Source organism: Sorex araneus, chromosome 6 (genome assembly GCF_027595985.1).
Source record: "Sorex araneus isolate mSorAra2 chromosome 6, mSorAra2.pri, whole genome shotgun sequence".
Classification (NCBI taxonomy): Eukaryota; Metazoa; Chordata; class Mammalia; order Eulipotyphla; family Soricidae; genus Sorex; species Sorex araneus.
In genome coordinates this window covers 32399170-32417878 of record NC_073307.1, presented here as the reverse complement: position 1 = coordinate 32417878, position 18709 = coordinate 32399170, and the positions used below count along the sequence as shown (strand labels likewise).

The 18709-nt window shown below is 46.0% G+C and overlaps 2 protein-coding genes across 2 annotated transcripts in view; one reads left to right on the top strand and one right to left on the bottom strand.

Moving 5' to 3' along the window:
• Positions 1 to 7515: 7515 nt before the first annotated feature.
• LOC129405612 (basic proline-rich protein-like) lies at positions 7516 to 8313 on the bottom strand. The gene has a single exon (XM_055142040.1). The coding sequence runs from the start codon at positions 8311 to 8313 to the stop codon at positions 7516 to 7518; it is 798 nt and encodes a 265-aa protein (XP_054998015.1).
• The window catches only part of PRRC1 (proline rich coiled-coil 1), a 34823-nt gene continuing 23754 nt past the window's right edge, over positions 7641 to 18709 (top strand). Inside the window, exons 1-4 of the mRNA XM_004609825.2 lie at positions 7641 to 7768; positions 14364 to 14475; positions 15453 to 15848; positions 17920 to 18080. Coding sequence (XP_004609882.1) covers positions 14373 to 14475; positions 15453 to 15848; positions 17920 to 18080 — 660 coding nt within the window. The 5' untranslated portion in view covers positions 7641 to 7768; positions 14364 to 14372. The remainder of the gene's footprint in view (positions 7769 to 14363; positions 14476 to 15452; positions 15849 to 17919; positions 18081 to 18709) is intronic.

Below are 18709 nucleotides of genomic sequence, written 5' to 3'. Positions count from 1 at the left end.
ACCAAATTCCACAGGATGGATATGTTGTTCCCAACGTCCTCCTTTCTGAAATCTGACACAACATTTTAACCATAAAGACAAGTACAACACCTTGTCTAGACAAGGTCAAACCTGAACACCTGAAGAATCTGCTGCCAGTACTCATCAATACACTCGCTTGCTCTTCACACACTACCTGTCTGAATGCAAGGTTCTGTCCCAATGGAAAACCAGCAAGACAGTTCTGTTGTACAAGAAGGGAGACATCCACGAGATCAGCAACTATCGTCCAATCTGCCTGTTTTCCATCATCTACAAGTTGTTCACTCAAGTCATCCTGAATAGAATAGGCAGAACACTAGATGAAGGACAACCATGCGAGTAAGCCAGGTTCCAAAAAAGATTCAGCACCATTGATGATATCCACACAATGACCAAACTCATTGAAGTTTTGCGAGAGTTCAAGATGCCGCTCTGTCTAATGTTCATTGACTTAAAGAAGGTCTTATATTCTGTTGAGACTGAAGCAGTCATTGAAGCCCTAGCCAAACGGGGCATTCAAACTCAGTACATCAAGATCCTCTGCAAGTTGTATTATGGATTAACCACCAGGATCTTACTATTCTATACAGAAGTGATCATAGATGTAATGAGAGGGGTTCGACAGAGTGATACCATTTCACTGAAACTCTTCAGTGCCACCCTCGAGAACGTCATGCAATGACTGGAATGGGAAGGAATGGGAGTGAAGATAGATGGTTGGCAACTACACCACCTCTGCTTCGCTGATGACATCATTCTCATAACACCAAATATTAGCCAGTGGCACAAATGCTGGCTGACTTAGACCACGAGTGTGGAAAGGTTGGACTCTCAGCAAAAATATGTTTTTGAAAATGAACTAGTCCCTGATGTTCCATTTGCTCTCAATGGAAAGAACATCTCCAAATGCAGCAGTTATGTGTACCTGGGTCGAGAACTCAACATGAGGAACGATTTGGCACCAGAACTGCACAGGAGGAAGAGAGCAGTGTGGAACGCCTTCAAGGGCGTTGAAGAAGTGGTTAAGAGGACGAAGAATCTCTTGCTCCAGGCCCATCTTTTTGACTCCACCATTCTTCCTGCACTAACATATGCCTCAGAGACCTGGGCCCTTTGAAAACAGGATGAGAGCGCTATTCAGGTATCCCAAGAGGAATCAAAAGAGCTATGCTAGGAGTATCACGTTTCACTCAAGTGAGAGAAGGAATCTGGAGTTCTGACCTTCATTGACAGTCAAGAATCAGGGACACTTTCTCGTTTGCTAATGCATCAGAAATCAGATGGGTCAGACACATAATGCAATTCAGAGATGACCGCTGGACTAGAGCTGTTACCCACTGGATTACACAGGACGTCAAAAGACCTCGTGGCCGCCCACCAATGACATGGTCAGACTCCTTCGTCAAAACCCTCAATGAACGATTTTGAGGCTCTTCCTGTTCCTTGAGTGAGCATATATCATTGGCTACACTAGTACGTAACAGGGACAAATGGAGATGTTACTGGCGGCCACTTGAGCAAATTGAAGATCAATGGGATGACAAGTGACAAGTGATAAGTGACCTATATGTTTGTTGCAGCACTGTTCACAATAGCCAAAATCTGGAAACAACCCAAGTGCCCTAGAACAGATGACTGGTTAAAGAAACTTTGGTACATCTACACAATGGAATACTATGCAGCTGTTAGGAGAGATGAAGTCATGAAATTTGCTTATAAATGGATAGACATGGAAAGTATCATGCTAAATGAAATGAGTCAGAAAGAGAGGGACAGACATAGAAGGACTGCACTCATTTGTGGAGTATAAAATAACATAACATGAGGCTGACACCCAAGGACAGTAAACACAAGGGCCAGAAAGACTGCTCCATAGCTGGAAGCCTGCCACATGAATGGATAGGACAAGGTGGCTGGAATCAAGAATGGATCACTAAGAAAATGATGACTGGAGGAATAAGTTGGGATGGGAGATGTGTGCTGAAGGTAGATAATGGGCCAAACATGATGACCTCTGAGTATCTGTATTGCAAACCATAATGCCCAAATAGAGAGAGAGAGTCTGGGGAATATTGTCTGCCATGGAGGCAGCGGGAGGGTGGGACAAGAGCAGGGGGTATACTGGAGATATTGATGGTGGAGAATGTGCACTGGTGGAGGGATGGGTGTTTGATTATTGTGTGATTGTAACTCAGACATGAAAGCATGTAACTATCTCACAGTGATTCAATAAAATTTAAAAAAAGAAAGAAAAAAAGAAGAAAGAAAGAAAGAAAGAAAGGAAGGAAGAAAGAAAGGAAGAAAGAAAGAAGTGAAGAAAGAAAGAAATGAAGAAAGAAAGAAAGAAAAGTGAGGTGTTTTCTACACGGGACCATCAAGTTTGCTCTTACATAGCATTTGTGTTCACTTGTGGTAAGAGGATACATTTCCTTCCTTGCATTTGTGTATTGGGGGCTCACGTCTTTGCCATTCTCTATTCCCTCTTGTACGGCAGGACTTAATTCATGCTCTTTCCGACGCCTGGCTTCCAGCATGGGGCTTTTGTCACTAAGCTCTGGTTTGAATGAATGTTTTGGAATGTTCCCAGGAACTCTGACATCTAGAAATGTAAACCACAGATGGAAGCCTCATACCTATGCTTATAAATTGCATAGGGGATCTTAACTCCCATCTCAGATCACATTTCTGAGTTTAATTCAGTAAATCAATTAAGCCTGATTCACTCACACTAAGTAAAATACATTCTATGTAGATGAAGAAAACAAGGAATGAAATTTATCTCTGCAAAAATATTTGCAATTTTAAGGAATTAAATTAAGAAATTTTGGGGGGGGGGGAAACAAGAACAAAATGAAAAAACAAGAGCCCTGTGCCACATCAGCTCTCTGACTCCCACTGCCTTCTTCATTTCACAAAAGTTCGTTTGAGGACCTGCTCAATGCATGATTAACACTGGGAGTGCAGTGGTGACAGAAGGACAGTCCTGGAGCTCAGGGACACTTCGATTAATGGCACGAAAGGTGGCTCAGTGGTAGAGCACAGGCCTGGCCACACACAGACAGGATTTGAAGAGAAAATAACACAGTGCCTTTAGGGCAAGCCTTCCAGGGACCTAAATGACCCACACCCAAGTGTGAGGGAGCTGGTGAAATGGCAAAGTCCATTGGGGAAGGGAGTGGGCAGGAGCGGGGGTACATGGGGAGACAGTGTGCTGTGTAGGTCATGGTTGAACCCTCTGAAAAGCACGGTAGGGACTCGGTGGGTCCCCGAAGCTTACAGAGTTTTCCTCATGAGCAAGGATGGAGCTGGGCCTTGGGTACCGCAGCCACTCGAGGCTGAACTTGTGACAAAGGTGCACCTGTGAGGAGGACCCCCAGGGTGTTCCCTTTCAAACAGACGCTGAAGCCAGTGAGTGGTATGCTCTGAGGTACAGAATGAGATCCTGAATTCAATTTTCCACACAGCAACAAACAAAAAACAAAAGCATGAATTTTTATTTATTTTATTTTGAAACAACTTCAGAGATCACAGGGAAAAAAATGTAAGATGATTCAGTGAGTTCTCTTCAACCCCCACAGTCAACAGCATCCCTGATCGACATTCTACACATTTGGAAAGTTCATGTTAGAATGAACGGGCTTATTTTGGCAGATTATTTAGTATGAGTCCAAGTCCACACTTGAAACTCCTTCGGTTGACAGAACGCCGGTTCTCAGTTGCAAGGCTGCCAGTTCTCAGTGGCAAGGTCTCATCCAGGGCCGCTCAAGACTGAACACACACCTCCCGCCACACCTGCACTCAGCCCCACTGCTGGCCAAAACCTGGCCCAGCCATGGGCAAGCCTACAGCACTCAGCCCCCAAAGGGCCAGGGAGGGATGACAACCAACCGCCTCTCAGTGTGGACCCCACTTCCAGTTCGGGCCAGCTGGAAGAAGCCAGCTATCCCCTCTTCCCCAGCTCACAGGACCCTTTCACCCCCTTCGAGCTAGACACACTTGACCTCCCTTTGCCCACATCCTCCAAGCAGGCTAAACCTCAAGTCTTTCCTCCATTCTTCATTCCGGCTACCCCATTCCTCTATTGGCCTCTGACCTCTTGCTGCGTGTGGGGTCCCTCTCTTGCTTCAGTGTCCATGGGCACAAGGAAGGAGGCCGGGGTGGGGTATCATTTCCACACGGCATTGTCTTTACTGCTCACCTGCTCCAAGGGTGCCCTTGGTGACCACTCCGAAGGGTCCTGGTCACATGTGCCAGAGGACATACCTCTGTTCTCAGGATGCTGCTGCCATCGTCAGCGCAGGAGGAAGAACACACAGGTCAATGGCAGGGGCTCTCCACTTAACCACTGTTGATGCTGGCAGTGACCCAATGGGAAGTTCGTTGATTTGTTTGTTTGTTTGTTTGTTTTGGCCAGAGCAATTGGAAAAGCGGAGTAGGTGCTATTTGTGGAACAGGAAGAGAGCGTGAGTAACTCTCTTGTGGTGAAATGAGTTTTGATTGGCCTGAAGATTAGACACCAAAGTGACAATTATCGAATGGTTGCACGCTTGAGGAGAGCAGTTACGGCTCCACCTGGAGAAGGGTCAGACTTGTCAGGGTAAGATGCTGTCTAAAGCGTGGATGGGAGAAGACTGTTACCAGCTTCGGGGAACTGGTGACACAGGAATTTTTACTCTCGATAAGAATTGTTTTTATTTTTTTTTCCTTTCCATGTTAAAAACGTTCAGATGATTAATACTGCTACTGGTTTTACATAAAAAGTTTCTAGTTTCCCCATGACCTGTGGCGTTTGTCAGTATTGTGAATAAGAGTTTATTATTATGAGTCGAATAATTTCACCTATATCCGTTGGTCTTATCAGACTCCTTTTATCTTTTTTTTTTAATGGGATTACCATTATATCCTTGAGAAAAAAACCTACTTAGCTTTTGGATTTTGGTGGGGAGCAGGGAACTTCCAAGTGGCACTTAGGAAGAACAGCAGCTACTCATTTCCAGCCATACACAGACTTTATGGCTCATTACTCAAGTCAGGTGCTGTGGTGCTGGTTGGCCGCCAATCTCCAGGCTCCCAGAGCTATACCAGGTGGTACTCAGGGGACCGGGTGGGACTAGGGATCAAACTCCAGCCCTTTGAGCACCTCCTTGCCCTCCTGTAGTTTTCATTTTGTTTTACATGGGTGGGGAGGTGGTCCCTAAGGACCTCTAGGATAACCCTGGTGACCTCTGAGCTCTGCAGGGTAGCCCTGATGGTCCTGGCTGAAGGTATGAGAAGCATCCTCACATCCTCATGGCCAACTGGTTCTGCCTAATTGGCTGAAAACTGCAGGGAGGGGCTCTGGGCCCCTTGAGCACCACCAGCGGCTGACTCCTGAGCACTGCAGGGTGCCCTGGCTACCGGGTTGGTTTTTAGCACAGGCATGTCCCCCATACAATACCTAGGACAGTTCTCTTCCTCTTCCTTCTCCCTAGGTACTGAAGGAGTTGACAATAGACTTTTTACATGGGTGGGGTGTAGGTGTGGACCCCTGGTCTTCGTCTTGGGGCCTTTACTGGATTCATTTGCTGACCTGTTCTTAATGGTTGTTTAGCCTGGCTCAGCTCTGGCCTCATCCAAGTCATGCTGATGAGACTCAGGTTCTTTACCTCAAAATAGGAAATACACAATATTCATATGCAGATTGCATGCTTTGGGGGCTGTTTTGAGAATATAATTAGTCTTCATTAAATGTTGTGCATAGATCCTTGGAAACTGCCACAAAGTGCCACTTAAACATGAAAAAACTTATAAGGAAACAAGGAAAACAGATCCTCCACTCACCTCCTGCAAAAAACAATTCTGCAGAAATATTTTTCTCTCTCTCATACTTATTATAATGAAAGGATTCTGAAGGAAACTGTTATTTGAGGACCTACTATGTCTAAAAATAGACCTATAAACTCTACATGCAACTATGAAAACACTCTCCTCAAGTGGGAAATAGTTTTGTTTGCCTGTGTTTTTGAGTCATAAAAGAAAGACTCCACTACAGCACTCTCCCATTATAGTTCTTGAAGGAAGTGAGCTCTCCACAACAGCTGCCTTCAGACTACCCATCACAAGCAGTATTTGTTTTCTCCTACATGTGTGCTCTTCTCCCCACCCCTTCCACATACACACACAGACACACACAGACACACACCTCTCACACCTGGCAGTGCTCAGAACTTACTCCTGGCTCTTTGCTCAGAGATCGCTGATGACGCTGGGTGACCATATTGCCAGGGATTCAACTTGATTGACTGCATGCAAAGCATGTGCCTTGACTCCTGTACTATTTCTCTGGCTTAAGTCTGTCTTATCCTGGGCAAAGTCAGGCATATTGAGTGTGTAAAGACCTTGCCTATCCATTACTACACATCTAGTACCAATATAAGCACGTTGCAGCTACCAATAAAATTTTGTTGAATGAAGAAACCAACAGATCTTACACCTCTGAAGGGTGTTGACCAAAGAAGATGAGGCGGTAACTACTTTCAGCACCATGCCCAGCAGCACCTCCTGGAAACTAACCCACATAGCCAATCACACACACTTGTCAGTGGATTGGGTAAGAGTTGCCACCCAGGAGAACAAGCCATTGCAAAGCAAGTGATGACATCAGACTGTATTGTAGCCTTTTAATGAGACATTTCAGACAACTATCAAGCCCAAGTTCCTGAAGGAATTTCCTGATTTTTAAAAACAAACAAACAACAACAAAACCAACCAAAACCCCAAAACTGCATTTTCCAAAACGTTTTCTGCCGGTTAAGAGATGGGGATGCGGAGATTTGCAAAGACCCAGTGATGTGTACTAGGTGGCACAAATGCTGACATTGGGGTAGCTGCAGACACAAGGCAGGACTTCTCATGTGAAGTCCATTGTTTTCCATCTGATGTGTCCTGATTCAACTGCTGCAAACCTTTCAAAATACTTAAGTTCCCTGTTCTCCAATGAGGCCCTGCCAGTAGGTGGGGACTGGGCGGCCACCGCAGAGATCAAATGAGCTACACTGAGAACTGGACCGCCAGTCTCAAGGATGGACGATGCAGACAAAGCTGAAAGTTCAGCCTGGAGGCTTTGGGCGGAGTTCCCCTGCCAAGGGCGGGGCGTGGTGCTGGGATCCAGACACTGTGCGGGGCGGGGCGGCGCACTGGACTAGATGGCGTTCAGGGGCGGAGCCATGTGCCGGGACGGGGCGGAACGCCGCTCAGGGGCGGGGCAATGTGCCTGGAGGTGGGGCGAAACGCCGCTCAGGGGCGGGGCTGGTGCCGGGAACGAGGTGGAACGCCGCTCAGGGGTGGAGCTAGGTACCGGGGGCAGGATTGAACGACTGTAGGGGGAGGAGCTAGGTTCCGGGGTCGGGGCTCCAAGCCTATCAGGGGCGGGGCTAATGCCGGGGCGAGGAGGGACGCCGCTTAAGGGCGGAGCTAGGAGCTGGGGGCGGGGCGGGACGCCACTCAGGGGCGGAGCTAGGTGCCGGGTCGAGGCAGGACGCCGCTCAGGGGCGGGGCGTTGTGCCGGGGCGGGGCGAGGCGCGCGACGTGGCAGCTACAGGGGCATGCGCGTCCGGTGGCCATCTTGGAGGCGGGGTCGTGCGGGGCGCTCCTACCTGCGTCTCGTCTTCTCTTCGGTGTTACTTGGGCTCCTCCACCCCGGCCTCCCCCCTTGCGCGACTTCTCAGCACTGCCACCCAGAGACTCTTGGGGTTCCCTCCCCTCCCAGGTGAGCGTCAGCCTGGCAGCATCCCGTGCACGCGGGGCGGTGGGGAATCCGATGCGGGGACCAGGCGTGCGCCGAGGGTTGCCCTCCTGGCCAGGTGGGCGGGCCGGCGCCCGGGGATGCGGGGGGGCCTTTTCGGGGCGCAGCGGCGGCGGCGGCGTGGGGGCCGGGCGTGGGTGTGGGCAGGGCCAGGTGAGGGCAGATTCCTTGGGGGGGGGGTGCAGTGCCTCCACGCCGAGGTTGCAGTGTGGTTGTCCGTTGGGGGGCCAAGTCGAGGCCGTTCTCTCTACTCCGGAGATGGGGCCCGGCACCCCCACTGGGCTTCTGGCCCCACCTTCCAGCGAGAGGGCCCGAAGGGAGCCGGGCGGGCGCCCGCTGACCTTAGCCCAGCCCTGCCCGACCTGGAGACGTGGCAGAGCCTGGGGAGGCCGCTCCAGCCTTGCAGACGCCTGGGCCGGGGAGGGCAGTGAAGAGCAGCTCGGTGGCGCCTTTTCCTGTACCCGCTGCCCGCTCCTGGGCCCTTTACCCAAATGCACGGGAGAGCCCATATCCTCCGTGGCAGAATTTAGATCCCCGAGAGCATTTTTGTCATTCAAAGTAGTTATTTTAAGAGACTTGCTCGCATGGCCCTTAGCAGTGCAGTCCCTCGCCTGTGTTTAATTGAACTCCTATTTCCATCAGTGACGTTTGAGGGAGTTTATTTGGGGATCAGAGTTGTGAATTCAGAAGAAAATTCAACACCGTGTCTCATCACTCTGCACTTTCTGATAGGTTCCTTGCAGGACACACATCTCCCAGTAAGGCATCAGCAGTCACAGTTGCTTCTTAATGCTTTGACTTTGATCGCTTTCCTCTCTTTCCGTTTCTTGTATCCTTGCAAGTAGTCCACTTGTTAACAGAAAATGCAAGTCAGGAACAAATTGGAGGAGGAGGTCCTGACCAGGCTGAGGGACTTGGTTATCAAGCCATTTTCATCATTTTTTACTTCATATGACAACGTGCATAATGCTTTTTATGCTGCAGTTTGAGCACGGAAACTTTCACGGGATTCTTTCCACTTCGCTGCCTTTTGATCCCAGTGGCTTCTCACTGGAAGAAGGTCACGGTGTTTTTGCATGTAAATTTTACCCAGTGCAGTTTGCCTCAGGTGTCTGCCATCCCACATCAGCCATCCGTGGATGAAAATTATGGTACTTCCTGTTGACTGTGGCAGAGAGTAAGTGTCCCCAATCTGAGAAGGTAATTTGAGTCAGAAAATACGGGCACTCCTGTGGAATCACCACAGAACTTAGAGTTACTGACATTCAGGGCTTTTTTGTTCCTAGAAAAATTCACACCCACCCACCTTATAATGATGCATTTCTTGTATATCAGGACTTAGTTTAGTATGATAATTTTTAATTTTTATTGAGGGAGCGTTTATGAGTGTAAATGTTTGTATATTTTAGGGGTACCACACCCATCACCAGAGACCAATATCCTTGCACATTGGAACTTTCAGCCCATCCCCCACACCCACTCCTGTTCCTGTGATAATCTCAGTTCTGTGGTTAGAGTCAAAGGCAGTGTTCTGCCTTTACCCACCTGCACACCCATACTTTCCTGTACTCCTTCCACAGACCTGCAGTTATGTCCAAGATGGTAGACCATGATTTCAGCCTTTCTGTACCTGCAGAGCGGCACTGTTCAGTGGTCCAGTGGTTGAAAACCACTGCTCTAAAATTAGTTCCTGTCAGATCTCTTCTCTTCTCTTCCATTATTTCTGATGAATGAGATCATTTGGCATTTGTTTTTCTCCTTTTGGCTTGTTTTGCTTAGCCTTCTCCTCAGTTCATCTGTTGAAGAGCAGAGGACAAGATTCCATTACTATAATAGATGATTAGGATGTCATTTTATATATATCATATATACCATATATATATCATGATATATATGTGGAATACCCTTATCCACTCATCTGTTGTTAGGGCCCAAGGGCTGCCTGCAAATTTTGTCTCTTTATGTAGAGCTACCATGGACATAGTTATGCATTTATCTTTTCAAATTAGTGTTTCTGTGTTCTTGGATAAATATATAGGCGTGGAATTGCTGGATTATATGTAGTTTATTTTATATTTTTGGAGAACTTTCTATACCGTTTTCAACAGAGACTGAACCAGTGTACGTTTCCACCAACAGTAAATGAGAGTTCTTTTTCTCCAAGGGTTGTCTTGTTTATTATGTAACTAACAATAGGTTTGTGTGAGAATATTGATCCTGAAATTCCAGAAACATGTTGTGTGCCACTTTATTTGGGTCAGTTAAGTATTTTGTTAGCGTTTGTAAAGATGTGTATGTTTTGGTAATAATATATGTTGGCTTTATTTCTGGACTGGAGTCACGGGCCTCTGAGGGGGGCTGCATACAGAAGAATGGGGGTAGTCCTGCACACTGTAGAGTCAGGAATACTGCGCTGTCCCAACTAACCATTCACAGCCCTTCTTTCTTCCATTGTTTCCTAGACAATTCAGTGTAACTTTACACAACATTTAAACTGTCTTTGATAGCACAGTGGGTAAGGTGTTTGCCTTGCATGCGGCCGACCTAGTTCGATTCCTCCATCCCTCTCGTTGAGCCCGGCAAGCTACCGAGGTTATCCCGCCCGCACGGCAGAGCCTGTCAAGCTACCCATGGCATATTCGATATGCCAAAAACAGTAACAAGTCTCACAATGGGGACGTTACTGGTACCACTCCAGCAAATTGATGAACAGCAGGATGACAGTGCTACATAGATTTTTATACAGAAGCATGTGCATAGTGGTAAATATCTATGCATTTTGATATCCCTTGTGGCCCTTGGAACTAGTATGCCTGGAAGCTGAGGACCAATTGTCATTAAACCAGTTCTCAAATAGTCAAAATCTTATTAAAGCCTGAAAGAAATGGACTGATTGTGTTTGGGGGGTTTGTTCCTTGTACAAGGTCTTTTGCCCATGTATTAGTTAGGGATCAGAATTTTTTTTTTTGTCTTGGGACCATTCCTGATGTTGCTCAGGACTTGCTTCTGGCTCAGGGATCACTCCTAGCAGGCGTGGGGGTCTGTTTGGGGTGGCCTTGTGTAAGGCAAGAGTCTTACCTGCTGCCTTGGCCCAGGTCTGGATTATCTCTAATCTCATTTCCTGTTTCCACCATAAGGATTTGGTAGCATCTGTAGTAGGAAGATAATGGCCCATAGAAAAACAAGGCAATGAAAAAAAGTGGTAACTTCAGTGATAAAATTCCCCAGAAGGCCTTTTCTCTCAGAGGTCATAGCCTTTGGAGTTTGGAGTGTGGGAATCAGATGAAAGGACTTTGCCCCTTTGGTTCACTGTTCTCAACTCAGTGCTGTAGATGCTCTGTCTGCATACATAGCCTCGCCTTTAGAAAGTGTTAGTCTCTGCCTCACCTCTCCTTCTAGTTTGAATCGGCCTGGCATCTGTCCTCACTGCTTCTGTGGAAACACTCTCCCTTATTCATCTCCACTTTGGACATTCATTTATTATTTTGTTGTTGTTGTTACTTTTTTTAAAACTGAGTTACAGTGAGATACATAGTTACAATGCTGTTTATGTTGGGTTTCAGTCATACAGTGTTCAAACACCTGTCCCTCCACCAGGGTTCATTTCCCACCACCACCAATGGCCCCAGTGTCCCTCTGGCCATGTTATACCATCCCTATGGGCAGCCTGCCTGTATGGCCTGTGGGCGCTCTGTCTCGCTCTCTCTCTCTCTCTCTCTCCCCCTCCCCTTCTCCTCCCCCCTTTCCCCTCTCTCATTCCTTCTCTCCCCCTATTTCCCTATCTCTCCTATTTCCCTATATCTCCCTCTTTCTCCCTCTCCCTCCCTCTCCCTTTCCCCCCTCCCCACCCATTTGGCCATCATGGTTTGCAATACAAATGCTGAGAGGTGACCATGTTTGTTCCTTTACCTCCTTTCAGCAAGCAGTTCTTATCCAGAAGAATTGTTTCCAACTATTATTGCCATAGTGAGTGGTTCCTTCTCTATTCCAACTGCCTTCTCCCCCAGCACTGAGACAGGCTTTCCAACATTTTTATACCTTTCCTAATGGTCACTGCGCTTCTATTCTGAGTATCCTGTAGCTCATTCTGCGTATTGTAGTAAAAGGAATCTTTCAGAACACAAATATGAATGGTCATAGGCTAGAATCAGCCTCTTTCAACAGATATAAGGATAAATGAAGCTGCATAGAAGTAACTGCAAAGATGGGCGTGTAAAAACAAATAGAACCCAGACATAGTCTGTAATTCAGTGGCTTGTACTGCCCCAGAGTTAGTTGCCTAGGTTTTAGCTTGACTTGGTACTGTTGTTCAGTAAGATGCTTATAAGAAGCTGCTTTAAGACATTTTTGAACTAATCTTTGTTTCTCTAAGTTTAGATTTTTTTTTTTTTTTTTCTTTTTGGGTCACACCTGGCGATGCACAGGGGTTACTCCTGGCTCTGCACTCAGGAATTACCCCTGGCTGCGCTCAGGGGACCATATGGGATGCTGGGATTTGAACCCGGGTCGGACGCGTGCAAGGCAAACGCCCTACCCGCTGTGCTATCACTCCAGCCCCCAAAGTTTAGATTTTTTAAAAATATAGAGAGATAATACAACCAGTAAGGCACTTGTCTTGAACTCAGCAGACCTGGGTTTGATCTCCTGCACCTTATATCGTTCCCTGAGCCCACCAGGAGTGATCCTTGGGAACAGAGCTGGGAGTAAGCCCTAAGCACATCTGGTGGGGCTCAAGAACTGAAAGAAAGAAAAAAATTATTCCTGGAAAGTCTCATAGTAATTTTGCTCCTTAAGACTTGATTTCAAGTTGTTTTTTAACAGTAATCTGTAAGATTTTAAAATTTGTTTTGTTTTGGAGCCACAGCTGGCGATGCTCAGGACCTACTCCTGGCTTTTCATTCAGGGACTATTCCTATTGGGGCCCAGGGAACCACATGGGGTGCTGTGAATAGAACCCAGACCAACTGCATCAAGGCAGGTTTGTGCCTTACCATTTGCACTATCTTTCCAGCCCGTAGACTTGACTGATTTTGTAAGGCTCAGTGCACGCAGACTCTGGCCTCAATCCAGCCCTCTTCAACCTTTCTTCTACCTTGCCACATGGATTTTCTTAAATGTATCTTTTTTTTTCTTCCATCTCAGAAAACCATGCACTCCCTTTTTCTGGAATCTGATTTTTATCTCCTTTCCCTCACCAAAATCAGCTTATCTTTTCTTGAACTTCCTGCCAGAAATAATCTTTCTCCCCTGAGAGCCCACGGGTCTGGCTACAGTTCCATATACATTGCTTTATTCATATTTTGTGTTTGTAAGTTGCCTGCTTGTTTTTGCTCTTTATCTCCGTAGGCACCTGGACTGTGCTCTTCAGCTGGTTCATCTTTGCTGGATAGTTTTTAAAAATATCAAAACAGATTTGCCAGATTAGAAGTTTTGATTATATATAATTGATGGGCTTAAACATTTGTGATTTTTTTTGTTTGTTTCTTAAAAGAAATTTTCCTGTATCTGGTTGTCTTCCAGCATCTGTTGGGGGCCTTGCTCCATACTGGTGTTTTCCCTCTGCTTCATTTGCTGGACCAGAGACAGACTCTTTAGCCATTATAAGATGTGTTTTAAGATGAAAATATAAAAACTGGAAATTGTGGGGGCTGGAGTGATAGTACAGCAGGTTTGCCTTGCACACGGCCAACCCGGGTTCGATCCCCAGCATCCCATATGGTTCCCCGAGCACTGCCAGGAATAATTCCTGAGTGCATGAGCCAGGAGTAACCCCTGTGCATCGCTGGGTGTGACCCAAAAAGCAAAAAAGCCAAAAAACCAAAAACATAAAAAACCCTTGGAAATTGTGAATAAAATTGTTTTTATTAACACTGGAAATTAATTTAAAAATTACCTGTTTTTAGAATAATATGCATGAGGACCCACTATTAATAGCATTGTAAATCACAGAATTTGAAAAATTTTTAATTTAAAAAATCTTGGGAATTTAAAAATTAATTGTTTAAAAACTGGAGGAGCCTGGAGGAGGCAGGACAGCAGTCTCTAGAGGTGACTCTGCAGTGGGTGTGGGGAGGGCGAGAGGGAGGGTCCCTGGATCTCCTGCACAATGCTGAGAGACCTCTACCTCCCCCCAAAGGAAAACTTGGACTAGAAAGGCCCACATTCACTGCTTTATGTGTAAGAACTTTGTTTCAAAATGCTTTCAGTAATTTATTTCATGTGCACCTATGACTAATGTAGATATAAAGTTTAACATGCATTCGTGTGGCAGAAATTAGTAATTTATAATTTGAAATACATTGGGTGGTTAATTACATAGTTGTCATAAAAATAACAGTTTTAAGGTGTGAGTATGAAAATATCCCATTTTTGCACGTTAAACAGTAAAACAAGACTCAGGAATTTTGGTAGATGCTTCACCTGGAAATAATTGCCATTATAAAAAATAAAGAACGTCATCCGTCTCCCGATGGCCACTCTTTTACTCTCTATACAAGCTTTCAAAGTGTCTTGGCTCTGCTGCATATGTAGCGATGTCTGTATTTCTCCTGTGCCCCAGAGTTGAACTATGATGGAAGAAAGCGGGATAGAGACGACGCCCCCGGGGACACCGCCACTCAACCCTGTGGGAGCCGCCACCACCACCCTGTCTTCGTCCCCAGCTCCTCTCGGTACGTGCAGTTTCTAGTGTCTCATCTGTCATGAGGATGGTGAAGGTACAGTCACCTTTTCCCGGGGGTAATTTTTTTAATGCGTGCATGGGGACTTCTCTCATCTTTCGGAATGAGGGGACAGAGACTTATTTGTGTTCAGTGACAGGCAGATGTACTCTGCTTTAGGCAAACTGTTCTTCGTATTGCCTACAGTCATCTTTTGGGGTGCTTCTGGCTCTGCACTCAGGAATCACTCCTGGTGAGGGTCTGGGGACCTTATGGGATGCCAGGGATCAAACCTGGGTTGGCCATTTGCATGGCAAATGCCCTACCACTGTGCTGTCTCTCCAGCCCACGAGTCATCTTTCTTAAGACAGAAATGCCCATAGAGGTGCTAGCTAAAGGTATTTGATTTACAGGCAGTTCACTTCTGACTTCAGAGTTTATGTTTTCAGTAAGGTAGTTTCTTATGCTCAAGTCAGCAGGAATGGAAGTGGCTCCACTTTATTATAAATGCATCACAATGAATGAAAATACAAAGATCTGCTTAAAAGCTGTGCCATAATTTAGCTCCTCCCCAGGAGTTGATTGTCCTTTGTATTTATCATATTTGTTGGTTTTTTGTGGAGAGGTGGTGGGGTTCCCAATAAGTTAGTGCTCAGGAGTTTTGGGGTTCTCTCAGCCCGCTAGGCCTGAGGCTGCAGCGCTGGTTAGGCTGTGCGGCATTGAGGTTACCTGGGTCACCCTGGCAGCGGTGTGGGGACCTCCAGGGCTGCACCCGGGGATGCTCAGGGGACTCTGGAGCAGTGAATTGAACCAGGGTCAGTGCTGTCTGCCCTGCCGTCTGCTGGCACCTGCTGTTCATTTGAAACAATGCTTTCAAAAGTAGCTCTTGGGATTGGCATCTTAAATTGTAAACTTTTGCAAGAAGGAAATCATGAGATAATTCGAGAACCATTTCCAATTTTGTGTTGGTTTTTTTTTTTCCTCCCTAGCCACAACCAGTTCATTTTCTTCTCCAAGTGCATCGTCCATGCAGTCTTTGTCTCCACCCGCGTTCTCCACCCCACAGCAGACTCTTCCTCCTACAGGACCTTCCGCTCCGCTGCCTTTTGTGCCTCCTTCCCCGGTTCCCTCTGGCCCTCCTCTCGCTCCTTCCGTGTCACTTCCTGCTGCTCTCCCAGCTCCTGCCTCTGCAGCTATCAGCAATCCTTCTGCGCCCCAGTTCCCCCCGTCCACATCTGCCCCCAGCACTCTTTTATCCGCTCCCCCATCGGGGCCTCCAACATCAGGATTTTCTGTTGGTTCAACTTACGACATAACAAGGGGACATGCAGGAAGAGCTCCCCAGACACCCCTGATGCCATCGTTTTCCGCCCCTCCGGTCACAGGTAATTCTCTCTCATAAACAGCCATAGCTGATGTCTTTGTTTCAATGACTTTTCTTTTGATGTGATGACGTGCCATACAATTCCCCCTTCAGTAGTAATTGCTGTGTTTACAGAGTTGTGTTAGCATCACCTCAGTCAATTGTAGAGACTTACAGTCAAACTTGAAGAAAATCCTTGTCCATATTCCTACTTCCGTCCTCCCTAAGCCCGTGGACCGGTTTTCTGTCTCTTAGGAATTTGCCGGTTCTCTTGGCATAATAGGTGATCTTTTATGAGTGGCAGCTTTCACTCACCATGCTCTAAAGTTCACATCCATGTTGAAACTTCCCAGTATTTCATCCTGTTTCATATTATATGGGTGTATATGTATTACATGGGTGACCATATCTTATTTATTCATTTAATCAGTTAATAAACTTTTAACTTGTCTCACATTTTCACTATGAAAAATGTGATTTTTAAGGAACATGGTATTGCAAGTTTGTTTGAATTATTTTTCCTGCTGGATATATGCACAGAATTACTAATGTTTGAAAAACTTACAGACTTTTCTAAAGCAGCTACATGTCTTTTTTTTTTTTTTTTTTGGAGGGGGACTAGAGTGTGTGTTTATGTGTGTAGGGGGAGGAGGGTGGTGGGAGATCCCCAGATAATCCTGAGCCTTTCCAGGTAGTGCCCGGCCTGGTGGTGCCAGGTCTGACAGGTGCACCAGCCTGATGAGGCGGTGCTACTAGGCACCACCAGGGCTGCCCCCAGCTGTGGGGGTCCAGCTCTGGGTCTTGCACATGTAAGGCAGGTGCTCCAGTAGCAGTAACACCATTCTGTCTCAGCAGCAACAGCAGCTGTGGGTCCAGTGTCTGCGTTGTAACTCATTTGGTTTCCAGCGTTTGGCATCTTCATGTTTTTGTCATTTAAATTACTAAAATGAAGCTCATGTAATTTTGCACATATTTTTTACGTATTTAACCTGACCATATGATAAGTGTCTATGGTGTCAGAACCTTTTTTGCCCCTTAACATTAGGGGTTTTGGAGAGTTTTTCAAAATATTTTATTAAAAATAATCAGAACTCATCAAGAGGCCTAGGATGTGGCTCAGCGGTAGAGCCTCTCTCTGTGTGCGTAAGGCCGTGGGCTCGACCCCTGGTGCCTTGGGGGTGGGGGGAGGTGTGGAATCGGCAGCGGATGATCCAGGCAGAAGGAGCATCAAAGCAGAATTGAAAATTGGCTTATGTGGATCATAAGTGGGACTGGGCCTTTTTTGTCCCCTATGTCAGTTACCCTGATTTCCCTGAAAGTTTGTTGGAAACCGCTCAGGTTTGCTAAATACAAAAAATTTTGATCAATATAAAAAATGTGTCATTTTTCACCTAGCTCTTATTTTAGGAAAAGAAGTAATACTTTTCCCACTTTGCTTATGTATCTTTGCAGATGATTTTCTTTTTCTTTTTCTTTGCACAGTTCGATTCTCATGAGTTGAATTTTGAGTTGAAAATAGGGTATATCTAGACAGGGAAATGGTTCACAGGGCAGGAACACATGCTTTCCAACCAGAGCCCCAATTTGGATCTCTGGCACTACGTAGTGCTTCCCAGCATTCCTGGTTGTGCTCCCCCACCAAAAAAGTAACCAAAAAACTGGGTTTGTGCACTCTTTGTTACATATTTTTACACATGGGCTTATGTAATCACATAAAACCTCCCCAGAGGTGTCAGGAAGCCTGGGACCCTTCCTGGCAGTTCTTCGTCAATCACTTAGTAGTGAATGCAAAGGCCCAAGAATGCAGAGTGCCCGGAAAAACCAGGACCACCCAGGTAGTGCTCCAGGACTGTACCTGCCCATGCTCAGGGGACCATGTGGTGCTCGAATTGAATTGGGCCACATGCAGGACATGTGCCTACATCCATGTGCTACCTCTTGGGCCCCTGAAATTTCAATTTGTCTCTTCATAAAGATACAGGTGAGTTTTTTAATTCACTCAACCTGGAAGCCACATCTTATCCATGTATCTTTTTATTGGAAATAGTTTTTAAAATAGATCCTATACATTAAAACATTTTGCCTTTCACTAGGTGTTTTGCCAACTCCTATTACTCAGCAAGCCAGTTTGACGTCTCTGGCCCAGGGAACTGGTGCTCCATCAGCCATCACCTTTCCAGAGGAGCAGGAAGATCCAAGAATTATTCATGTGCAGGATGAAGCATCTGCGGGTGGAATCTGGGGATTTATTAAGGTAAGGGGGCTTTCTTTTTACATATACTGTACGTAACGTCTCTCCATTATGTTTACATAATGTGTTTGTATTAACACAAAAAGTGTTTTCATTGTGAAAGTAATAGATGTACATTAGAATTTGGGAAATGGTCAAACAATGAAAATTCTTATATACTTCTATACTTAATCTATGTGCACATCTCTGTAGATGTATTTTAATAGTAAAGATCATATTGGCAGAGTGATGTGTGCACATTATTTTTTGTCTTTACCTGTCATATATCAGGGATTTATTTCCAACCATAAAACCATTTTTTTTGTTTAGAAAGCATTCGTTATGTTTTTAGTTTGGGGGCCTCACCCAGCTCTGCTTGGACGTTACTCTTGGTGGTGCTTGGGTGTCCATATGAGTGCCAGAAATGAGCCAGGGTGAACTACTTTCAAGACACGCACCTTAATCTGTGTACTATCTCTCTGACCCTAAAAATTGTTCTTTATGACTGCTTTCTTCTTCAGCCTTTACACGCCTCTGGGTTGGCACCTGTCCTGTATACAGATTCATAGCTCAGCAGTTAACCCTAGGCGATAGGCCAGTGGTCTTTAGCTTTTCTACATCTGGACCAGCTACACTCCAGAACTGTGCCATGA

Bases quoted from the DNA above. Each gene is read 5' to 3' on its own strand.
- LOC129405612 (XM_055142040.1), bottom strand. From the start codon at position 8,313: ATGGGCTCTCCCGTGCATTTGGGTAAAGGGCCCAGGAGCGGGCAGCGG.